The sequence below is a fragment of the Morus notabilis genome, unplaced genomic scaffold (assembly GCF_000414095.1).
Source record: "Morus notabilis unplaced genomic scaffold, ASM41409v2 Scaffold99, whole genome shotgun sequence".
In the NCBI taxonomy this organism is placed as follows: domain Eukaryota; kingdom Viridiplantae; phylum Streptophyta; class Magnoliopsida; order Rosales; family Moraceae; genus Morus; species Morus notabilis.
The window spans coordinates 1220574-1231453 of record NW_010362482.1 but is presented as its reverse complement, the minus strand read 5'-3'; the positions used below and the strand labels follow the sequence as shown (position 1 = coordinate 1231453).

The window sequence follows — 10880 nt, the reverse complement described above, 5'->3', positions numbered from 1 at the left end:
ATCAAAAACCCAATCTAATTGATGAATAATATCGGTCTCTCAAATATCTCTCTCTCTTGACGCTCCCAGCATTCCCCACGTGACCAGTTCCACCACCGAGCTTTGCGGAACGTGGCCGAGTAAAAGACCGCCACGTGTACTTCGTATTGATAAAGCATCATTAACCGGATCTGTTTAATTCATTAATTAGAATTTTTAATTTAAATTAAGATGTAATTTTATAAAAAAAAATTTTATTATAATAAAAATATTTAATGTGATTATTTTTATAAATATTTTTATTTTAATAAAATTTAAATTCTAAATTTAAGTAAAATAACGCGACTTTAATTTGGGCCCCTGAACTCGAGAATCAGAGAGAAAGCCTACCAATTAAGAAAGAAAGAGAGTGAGAGTGAAAAACTGTGAAAGCTTTAAAGCTTAGCTTGAAGCTCTAATCCAATATTTCAGCAAAAAAGGCCTCGATTCTCACTTCTCGTTCTTTCATTTTCCAGAATCTGATCGTATATTCTCTGAATTCAGGAACTCCGATCAAAGGTAACTTCCACGATTCAGTTTTCTCGTTTCTTCCGAGACTTTGATCGGTTTTAGATTTTTTTTACGCCATTTTTGAGCTCGACATCGCTGAATTTGATAGAAATCTGATTTTGCAAAATCTCTTTGTTATTTTGGAATCTTCGAATCAGTGTATTTCAAGATAAATTGAGAATAATTAGTAACGAAATTTTCGTCGAAAACGACTGGACCTCTAAGATTTTTCCTTTAGAATCACGTTTAAACTTTTAACGATTTTGCACATTGTTCGGTGCTTTTCTGATTCGCTTGCGCTTTGATTCTTTTGGTTTCTTCAGAATCAAGAAGAGGCAACGAATATGAGCAGCTCCATTGGCAATAATATGCTCAACCAGAGTCTGCTCCGAAGCAAACTCAATTCTTCTGGAATTCCTGCAAACACATTGTTCCAAGCTTCGCGCGTCAACGCACCGACACGGAAGTCGCAGTCATCGAAGAAATTTTCCGGGAAAAAGTTGGTTGTCGAGAAACCAAATTTAGCAATGGGATCGCGTCGCCGTTCATCTGCCATTCCTCGTGCCGTCTTAGCCACCCATGCAGATTCAAAGGTAATTTCCACCTGCTGACATTTTGAATTTAATGGGGATGCAGACATTTATGTGATTTTTTTTTTTGTAATTTATAGAATTTGGTTTATTAGAAAAGGGTGTCTGTAATTAGGAATTGATGATAAAGGATACAAGTAGCTGTAGCCAATACTAATTAATTGGTATTCCTTTTTTCTTTTTTTTCTTTTTTTGAGGAATTGGTATTCCTTTCAAATAATAATAATAATAATAATAATAATAATAATAATTGGTGTAGCTTAGTACTTAGCTACTTATTATTATTTTGGTGGTCGGCATTTATGTTCGAGGTCCAAGAACAAATTTGCTGTCTACGAACATCTGGGTCGCTTATTTTATTTTATTTTTAATATAGATATTTTATCGTTTATTTTATTTTAGTGACCTTTTCTTTTAATATGTTTGGAGAAACTTTGAGAACGGTTGCGATCTATAGTTCATATTTTTTGGTATTTTAAATTCACTTCCTCTTAAAATGGTTATCGTTTTCCTTGATATTCATCTTGCTATTGAAGCGAAATCATATTGACTTTACTCAATATGTTAATGTCCAATTGAAATTTGTTTACAGAATGGTTTCAGCGTGAGTTTATGTTTTGACCATCCTTTTGTCTTGTAGCAGCTTGCAGAAAAATTCAACCTTGATGGAAGCATTGAATTGCAGGTACTTATAGTGTGAATTCTAGGTGCTTAGTGATCCGAAGTGTTTGGACAGTCTTTTGGGTTTAGTGAGTTGAGACACTTTTGAGTGATCATAATGTCAAACTTGATTCAGATTTCATTGGCAGAATTATACTAACAGAAGTTTGTTGAGTAGGTTGTTGTTAGTGCCCCAATGCCGGGTTCTCCCACACAAGTCGAGATTCAAGTCACGTATAGTAGTGATTCTTTGCTTCTTCACTGGGGTGCAGTTAAAGACAGAAAAGAGTAAGTTCAGCTTTTGGTGAATTTTTACTCAAATAAGAAAAGTTTTTGCCTTATAATTTCAGATAGTTAAATTTCTTATGCCATTTTCCTATTTCCAGAAAGTGGGTGCTTCCTTCTCGTCAACCAGGTGGAACCAAAGAATACAAGAACAGAGCTCTTAGAACTCCATTTTCCAAAGTAAGTCCTCCATATCAGAAGAAAAGTTCTTCGCCCAATGGCTTCTTCAACACAAATGTTTGTGGACCCATCCAAGTTCAGGCTGATATAAGTTTCATTTGCTTGTCAATTTTTCTCTAGTCTGGCTCCAATTCCTTCCTCAAAATTGAAATTGATGATCCTGAAGTACAAGCGATAGAGTTTCTTATAGTCGATGAAAGGAAGAATAAATGGTGAGATCTAAGAAGTTTATTTATTTATTTATTTTTTGAAGTCGAGTTACTTTCATTGTAAGCTGATTAAGGTTTCTTTTTTCTCCCCATCAAAACTTTCCAATTCACAGGTTTAAAAATAATGGCAACAACTTTCATGTTAAGTTACCTGCAAAAGAGGAGCGGATTTCAAGTGTTTCGGTTCCTGAAGATCTTGTGCAGATTCAAGCGTATTTGAGATGGGAGAGAAGGGGTAAACAGATGTACACCCCAGAGCAAGAGAAGGTATGTGAAATGTGCTCTATATCTGCATAATTAGATATTGTCATATTGCTGCATGTCCAACTGTATCTCTCTTTATTTTTTCTTCCTCAAGGGAGGAAGAATATTGGCGTGTGACGTGTGTCCGGGCAACAGTATCTCTCTTACTGTCTGCAGGGAAAGCTGTCTGTTCTTCCTCGTTTTATGATTTTCACCAACCTTTTTCTGGCTTAACCTATTTATTTTCTCTCTTTAGGTAGATATAGATTAAAAATGTTGAATACTAAATGTTCCTAGTTGGAATCTATTTAATGATTTCCAGCAAAATAAATACTGAAAAGTGGCGCATTTTATTATGCTATAGGAGGAGTATGAAGCAGCTCGAAATGAGCTATTGAATGAAGTAGCCAGGGGTATTTCCATTCAGGAACTTCGAGCCAGGCTGACTAAAGAGAATGATGGCGGTGATGTTAAGGAGCCATCTGTTCCGGTTTCAAAAGGAATCCCTGATGATCTTGTACAAGTACAAGCTTATATCCGCTGGGAGAAAGCAGGGAAACCCAACTACTCCGAGAAGCAACAACTTGTAAATTTCAAATCCCCTCTATCTGATCTGTTTGGAACATTTTTTCCGTGTGAAGTGAAGTTCTAGGCTCTCAGTGAAATGAATGAGCCATGTCCCTTGTTGTATGCGTTTTTTCTTGATATTAAGCTGTATCACCTAACATTCTTTTTACTTTTTTTTTCTGTGATAAATATGACGTTCAATAAAACAGAGGGAGTTTGAGGAAGCAAGAAAGGAGTTGCAAATGGAACTAGAGAAAGGTCTGTCTCTTGACGAGTTACGGAAGAAGATCAACCAAGGAGAGATACAAACTACGGTTGCCAAGCAATTGCAGGATAAAAAGTATTTTAGAGTTGAGCGTATTCAGCGCAAGAAGAGGGACTTGACGCACCTTCTCAACAAATATGCAGCTAAATCTGTGGATGAAAATGTTTCAGTCAAACCAAAAGCCTTGACAACAGTTGAGCTTTTTGCCAAGGCAAAGGAAGAACATGCTGGTGAAACTGTTCTGAACAGGAACATCTTCAAGATCGAAAATCAGGAACTTCTGGTGTGACAATGATGTGTTTATAATTTTCTTCATTTTATTTTTCAATGAAACGATTCATTTGTAAGTATTATGCTAATTTTCAGAGTGCTGACATAATTTTAAGGTACTCGTGACCAAGCCTGCTGGCAAGACAAAGATTCTTCTGGCCACAGATCAAAAAGAGCCAATTACTCTTCATTGGGCTTTGTCCAAAAACAATGCTGGGGAGTGGTTGGTAATATTCTATCCTCTATTAATTGAGAGGATGGTCTTGAGAATATGTTGAATAATGAGTTTCCTATAAATGTTTTCTGCTATATCTTTTTTCTGCATCTTTTCGTGCATTTGTAAAAAAATAAGTGACCCAACACGAAAGATTGAAAGTAAAATTCACGTTTTCAGGCACCACCTCCGGAAGTGCTACCTCCAGGTTCTGTTTCTGTAAACGGGGCTGTGGATACACCATTTTCATTTAGTTCTCATGAATCTACCAACGAGGTACTCCTAGACAATTACTTTTTTACCTAGTTTTCTTGCTTCAAAGTCTGCTAATGGTTTCAATTAAGTAAACAATAGTTTGAAAATTCATAATATAATTTCCAGGTCCAACATTTGGAAATAGAAATTGAAGAAGAAAGTTTTAGGGGATTGCCATTTGTCATTCAATCTGCTGGAAAGTGGATCAAGAGCAATGGCTCAGACTTCTATGTTAACTTTGCTGCTGGATCCAAGCAAGTCCAGAAGGTTGTTTCCAGTTTTTTGTTCATCATGTGACTCTCTTAGCTAGCCGTTTACAATCTTACTGACTGATATTTAAACCATCAAGGATACTGGTGATGGCAAGGGTACTGCAAAGGCTTTGTTGGATACAATAGCTGATATGGAGAGTGAGGCGCAGAAATCCTTTATGCATCGGTCTGTCTTTCTGAGGAGTAAAATTAGTTTTAGTTCCATAGACTTGGTTACTTCTTATTTCGTTTGATTTGTTTTGTGTTCATGACATTTATTTTCCTTTCTCTTAGATTCAACATTGCAGCAGACTTGACGGATCAAGCCAAAGATGCTGGAGAATTAGGTCTTGCAGCTATTCTGGTGTGGATGAGGTTTATGGCTACAAGGCAACTCATTTGGAATAAAAATTATAACGTGAAACCACGGTACATTTCTTACGATCTCTAGAATTTACCCATTATAACTTTTTTGTGACATTTAGGTCTTGGGATCTTTTCCGGTTTTCCCCTTTTTCTTGAATGGCTTGCATCATGCAACAAAAAACAGCTGAAGAAAAACAAACAAACAAGCAGACTCATAGTCGTTTATCCTCGATGTGAGAGCTATGTTCACTTTCAGCTACCGCAAAATTTCACTATGATGAACTAGATACAGCTCAAGGGTTTTAGACTCTTTTTCTTTTTTTGAAACCCAAATCTCCATGGTCGATCTGGGGTCAGCTAGGGCAATAATTGGGCTCGATACACTCACTAATTATTTATGAAAAGACTTGTCTTTTCCTAAATTTTACATGAATGTGGGATGTTGTGTCCTCTGAATCTAACAGTAAGTTCTAATGATACAGTGAGATCAGTAAAGCACAAGACAGGCTCACAGACAATCTCCAGAATATTTATACAAGTTACCCAGAATATCGGGAACTTCTGCGGATGATAATGTCTACTGTTGGTCGAGGTGGTGAAGGCGACGTGGGACAGCGAATTCGGGATGAAATCCTGGTTCTTCAGGTGGACACCTTTTCTTATTTTTATTTTTTAGTTTTGTGTTAATGAATTTAATTTGCCCTTGCTCTTGTCTGTGGACAAATTTTTGAGTTTGTTAAACTCTTATTATTGGCTATATGCAGAGAAACAATGATTGCAAGGGGGGAATGATGGAGGAATGGCATCAAAAGTTGCATAATAACACTAGCCCAGATGATGTTGTTATTTGTCAGGTATTGATGTTGTAAATATTACAAGCGACTTGGGACTCTCTAGCCGTTGATGCTTTTTCACTCGGTATTTCATTGCAGGCTCTAATTGACTATGTCAAAAGTGACTTCAATATTGATGTTTACTGGAAAACTTTGAATGAAAACGGAATAACAAAAGAGCGGCTTCTTAGCTATGATCGTGCAATACATTCTGAACCAAATTTCAGGACAGACCCGAAAGGTCTTCTTCGGGATCTAGGAAACTACATGAGAACATTGAAGGTTAGCTTCATAGACCTCTAAAGTTATCACATTCCTTGTTTTCCCTTTTCAGTTATTAATCCTCATGAGATACAACTAGTAAACTATGGAGATTTTGTTGTTTTCTACACGGTAGGTTAAGTACATTTTGTTGCAACTCAAATGTATGAAAATTTGAATAAACTGACACTACTTGCAGGCAGTTCATTCAGGTGCAGACCTTGAGTCTGCCATTTCAAATTGTATGGGCTACAGATCAGAGGTAACTTCAGTAACTGGCTTGAATTTCTCAAGACACTTGGAGTCTGTTGTTAGCATTTGATAGCATTTTATTCTCTTCAGGGTGAAGGCTTTATGGTTGGAGTACAGATAAATCCTGTATCAGGCTTGCCATCTGGATTTCCAGTAATGTTTTAACTTCATCTTAATTCTTCTACGTGTTTTTTTTTTTTTTTGGTTGAAAAATTGACATATATTTTAATCAGGATTTGCTGCAATTTGTCCTAGAACATATTGAAGACAGTAATGTTGAAGCCCTTCTTGAGGTTTGTCAAAATTTTTCATTGGCTTCCTCTTTGCTGCAATCCCATATGCTCTAGTTTTGATTTTGAAAATATATTTTATTTTTTGATGTAGGGTCTGCTAGAGACTCGGCAGGAGCTTCGGCCATTGCTTTCTAAGCCAAATAATCGCCTGAGGGATCTTTTATTTTTGGACATCGCCCTTGATTCTGCTGTTAGGACCGCCATTGAGAGGGGATATGAAGAATTAAATACTGCTGGACCAGGGGTAATTTCTGTTGATCTGACTGGTACCTAAATTGTTCGTGATAAATTTCTCTTTACTTTCTTGTGTTTCATTATTCACTTATATTGTCCAGTTATGTGTAGAATATGTGTGAATTTTTTTTCTTTTTTTGGCTGGGAAGAATATGTGTGACTTTGGTTTTACACAGATTAGCTGATTTATGCATTTTGCAGAAAATAATGTACCTCATCGCTATGGTTCTTGAAAATCTGGCTTTGTCCTCAGATGATAATGTGGATTTGATCTACTGCTTGAAGGTAAAGATACTCATGTTTTGTAGCTATTTTTTCGATGAAGTAGCAAAGAATAAGATATCTTGATACAGATATATATATATATATATATATATATATATTTTTTTTTCTAGACGTTAGAAATTTCCTCTTTCATTTATTTTTTTAGTTTTTCTTGCATTGCTTATGCAGGGATGGAATCAAGCTGCCAGCATGTTAAAGAGTAACAATGATCACTGGGCATTATATGCAAAATCAGTCCTTGACAGAACCCGTCTTGCTCTTGCGAGCAAGGCAGAGTGGTATCAGCGTGTTTTGCAACCATCTGCGGAGTATCTTGGATCACTGCTTGGAGTGGACCAATGGGCGGTACTATATACCTCTAGTTCACGTTCAAATGTTTGTCTTGTTTGTCTGTATTATTGCATCAGCTGTTTTTGTCCTTATTATTGCTCCTTGCAGGTGAACATATTTACTGAAGAAATTATTCGTGCTGGATCTGCTGCTTCTTTGTCTTCACTTCTTAACCGACTTGATCCAGTTCTTCGAAAGACAGCTCATCTAGGAAGGTTAGTTATCAGTTTTCTCTGACTACCGCCCTGTTAAAAGCTTAGATAATTAGAGATATTACTTTTAAAATTCATTGACAAAAAAAGGAAATGCCTTGGGCTTTTTTTTTATCCAGGACAGTTGAAAATTAAGGGTCTTGAATGTTGAACCACATTCTAGCCTTCACTATCACATGGTGTAATGACTTTCCAATGCGATTTTTTATGCTGTGGAACAGTTGGCAGGTTATCAGCCCAGTTGAAGTTGTCGGATACGTTGTTGTCGTGGATGAGTTGCTTGCTGTTCAGAATAAATCTTACGGGCAGCCAACAATTTTAGTGGCAAAAAGTGTTAAAGGAGAGGAAGAAATTCCAGATGGTACTGTTGCTGTGCTGACACCTGATATGCCAGATGTCCTATCTCATGTTTCTGTTCGAGCAAGAAATGGCAAGGTAAGCATTCATCAGTTTATAGTTTTCTTGGCACCATATTTGATAGGAAACTGTTGAAACGGCCAACTTTTTATTGGCAGGTCTGCTTTGCTACGTGTTTTGATCCAAACACACTGTCTGACCTACGAGCCAGAGAAGGGAAGTTGTTACACTTAAAACCAACATCCGCTGATATAACTTATAGGTACTTTCATCTCTTCAGCTCTAAGATGTCACAAACCTTATATTCTGTGCATGATGAAATGGTATCACCAATAATATGTGCTAATAGGATAGCATTGACAAAGTGAATAGGACTGACACAAAAGTCCTTGCTTTCTTATATAACTTTTTAGTGAGGTAAAGGAGGATGAGCTAGCTGATGCAAGTACAAGTCCTCTAAAAGAAGGGGCACCATCCACTCTGACTTTGGTCAGAAAAAAGTTCAACGGTAGATATGCCATATCGTCCGAGGAATTCACAAGCGAAATGGTAAGTCTTTCAACATTTTGTTTCAACTTGAATCTAAAGTAGTTATATTCCTATGTTTTTATATTTGGTATTTTTAACTTCTAAGGGCATTGTTATTGATTTTTGTAAGACTTACATAATGGTTGTGATTGTCCTAGGTTGGAGCCAAATCACGGAATATTTCTTATCTAAAAGGAAAAGTTCCATCTTGGATTGGAATTCCTACATCAGTTGCCCTCCCATTTGGAGTTTTTGAGAAAGTTCTCTCAGATGATTCAAATAAGGTCTGCATCATTCCTTAACTTCATGCACCTGTAAGGCATTGCACAGATACGTTTGTGCACTCTCTTTTTTGTCGTTTGTTTTTCAGAAAAAAGAATATTAAGTAGAGGAAAAATTGGGGGCCTTTTTGTTTAGGGTGTAAAAGAATTCTATGTTAATAGTCCAAATCCTAAATTTACAAGGCTAGGACTCCCTAGTTACTAGAAAAGTATATTAAATGATGTGTTTCCTGTTTATAATTTGTAGGAAGTGGCCGCAAAGCTAGAAATTCTGAAGAAAAAGCTGAAAGAAGAAGATTTTGGCTCCCTCAAGGAGATTCGCGAGACAGTTTTGCATCTTGCTGCACCACCCCAATTAGTATGTCCTTCCTACTTGTAGCTCTAAGATTTCATTTATAGCAATCACGTACCACATAATATGAGCTCCGTGTCTTGCGTATCTGTAAAGAGTTCTGTCCTGGCAGCGTCTGTGGCACCCTGTTGCTCGCTTCGCCCAAAAGTGAAAAAAGGAAATAAATAGACAGATAACTAATAATGGTTTTCTACTATGTAAATCATGCAAGAAACTCCACATTTCTAACTATGCGTTTCTTACTTTCTTATACTTTTTTCCAAATTTTAGTTGCTACAGAAGAAGCTATACACGAACATTTCCCAAATCAAGAACAAAATTTTGCAAGTCTGACATTTTTTATTTTCTTGACTAAATACGTCACTCAATATATCATTAAAGTAGCAAAAGTACTACTTAAAGAACTCAATTTATTTGGCCTTCCAGGCAGAAACAGAGAGATGTAGTTAAAGCTTAAAATTGGAAGATGCTATAGCTTACATGAAGTTATTTTCAGGTACAAGAGCTGAAAACTAAAATGAAAAGTTCTGGAATGCCTTGGCCTGGTGATGAAGGTGAACAGAGGTGGAATCAAGCATGGACGGCTATAAAAAAAGTAAGACTACTTTGTCTCGTCTCATATGCCAAAGATCAGAACCTTATTGGAGCACAATAATGTGCTTTCTATTCCAATAATGCTGGACAATAGAGATTAACTGCCTCTCATGTTAGTGTTGGAATTAATTAATGTTTTCCGTTTCTCTAATTTGTGTCTCATTGTTGATACATAACTCCTTTTCTCGATCACACTTTTTTCTCTGTTATATAAATTCATATATTTTTTTTAACAAGCAAACCCATAAATTTTATTTTAAAAGAAAAAAAGTAAGCAAATTCATATGTTATTTTTGTTTGTCAGTACTACTTTGGTGAGACAACTGAGAGAACTAAGAAATTATCTGAATTCAGATGTATGTAATTTTCCGTAGAGATTGTAGAAAGGACCTACTATGTTGTATTTTCTTCCCAGCTACAGATTTACACACGCTCTTGAATACTCTCCTAGTAGAAACTCAAATGGTTGCCAAGTATTCTGTTTGGACTTTTCTTTATGGTTTGGGCTATGCTATTCGTCTTTCATAATTCAGGTCTGGGCTTCAAAATGGAATGAGAGAGCATACTTCAGCACAAGAAAAGTAAAATTAGACCACGATTATCTCTGTATGGCGGTTCTTGTTCAGGAAATTATTAATGCTGACTATGCATTTGTTATCCACACAACTAATCCATCTTCAGGAGACGACTCAGAGATATATGCTGAGGTAATTTTCTAGTTTTCATTTTGCTTTACTTTTTAATTATTTGACCAGGGACACTGATCTACTCTGATTACTTGAATAGGTTGTTAAGGGACTTGGAGAAACCCTAGTCGGAGCCTATCCTGGACGTGCTTTAAGTTTTCTCTGCAAGAAGAATGATCTGAATTCTCCTCAGGTATTGAATTCTGAATCTCTCCTTGATAAGAACATAAGATATCAATGGATAGAGCATCGAATATGCTGTCAAAGCCAAATTGCTGGTTTCAGTAATTATATTCACGTTGAAAGTAATCAAGAAACAAACCAATCATCAAACTTCTAGTGCAAAACAAAAATAGCTTCAATACAAGTAACCCTGTCAGAACCATGGAAATAAAGATCATGGTGATGATTCACACTATTTTTGTGGAAAATTTTTCAGGTGTCGGGTTATCCAAGTAAACCCATCGGACTCTTTATAAGACGGTCGATAATCTTCCGA

At 36.4% G+C, this 10880-nt stretch overlaps 1 protein-coding gene across 2 annotated transcripts in view; it reads left to right on the top strand.

Moving 5' to 3' along the window:
* Positions 1–350: 350 nt before the first annotated feature.
* Positions 351–10880, top strand: part of LOC21410337 (alpha-glucan water dikinase, chloroplastic) — an 11380-nt gene continuing 850 nt past the window's right edge. The window contains exons 1-33 of one of the 2 annotated variants that reach the window (XM_024168095.1): positions 351–537; positions 852–1121; positions 1759–1803; positions 1957–2066; positions 2165–2243; positions 2364–2455; positions 2566–2719; positions 3060–3281; positions 3472–3810; positions 3914–4024; positions 4192–4287; positions 4393–4533; positions 4616–4704; positions 4812–4946; positions 5366–5528; positions 5648–5737; positions 5816–5998; positions 6177–6239; positions 6320–6382; positions 6463–6522; positions 6614–6766; positions 6958–7041; positions 7210–7386; positions 7480–7586; positions 7805–8018; positions 8099–8202; positions 8354–8489; positions 8627–8752; positions 8997–9107; positions 9598–9696; positions 10229–10402; positions 10482–10574; positions 10821–10873. In XM_024168095.1, the coding sequence (XP_024023863.1) occupies positions 873–1121; positions 1759–1803; positions 1957–2066; positions 2165–2243; positions 2364–2455; positions 2566–2719; positions 3060–3281; positions 3472–3810; positions 3914–4024; positions 4192–4287; positions 4393–4533; positions 4616–4704; positions 4812–4946; positions 5366–5528; positions 5648–5737; positions 5816–5998; positions 6177–6239; positions 6320–6382; positions 6463–6522; positions 6614–6766; positions 6958–7041; positions 7210–7386; positions 7480–7586; positions 7805–8018; positions 8099–8202; positions 8354–8489; positions 8627–8752; positions 8997–9107; positions 9598–9696; positions 10229–10402; positions 10482–10574; positions 10821–10873 (4115 nt within the window). In that variant the 5' untranslated portion in view covers positions 351–537; positions 852–872. The remainder of the gene's footprint in view (positions 538–851; positions 1122–1758; positions 1804–1956; positions 2067–2164; positions 2244–2363; positions 2456–2565; positions 2720–3059; positions 3282–3471; positions 3811–3913; positions 4025–4191; positions 4288–4392; positions 4534–4615; positions 4705–4811; positions 4947–5365; positions 5529–5647; positions 5738–5815; positions 5999–6176; positions 6240–6319; positions 6383–6462; positions 6523–6613; positions 6767–6957; positions 7042–7209; positions 7387–7479; positions 7587–7804; positions 8019–8098; positions 8203–8353; positions 8490–8626; positions 8753–8996; positions 9108–9597; positions 9697–10228; positions 10403–10481; positions 10575–10820; positions 10874–10880) is intronic. The other variant, XM_024168096.1, reaches the window with a different exon arrangement.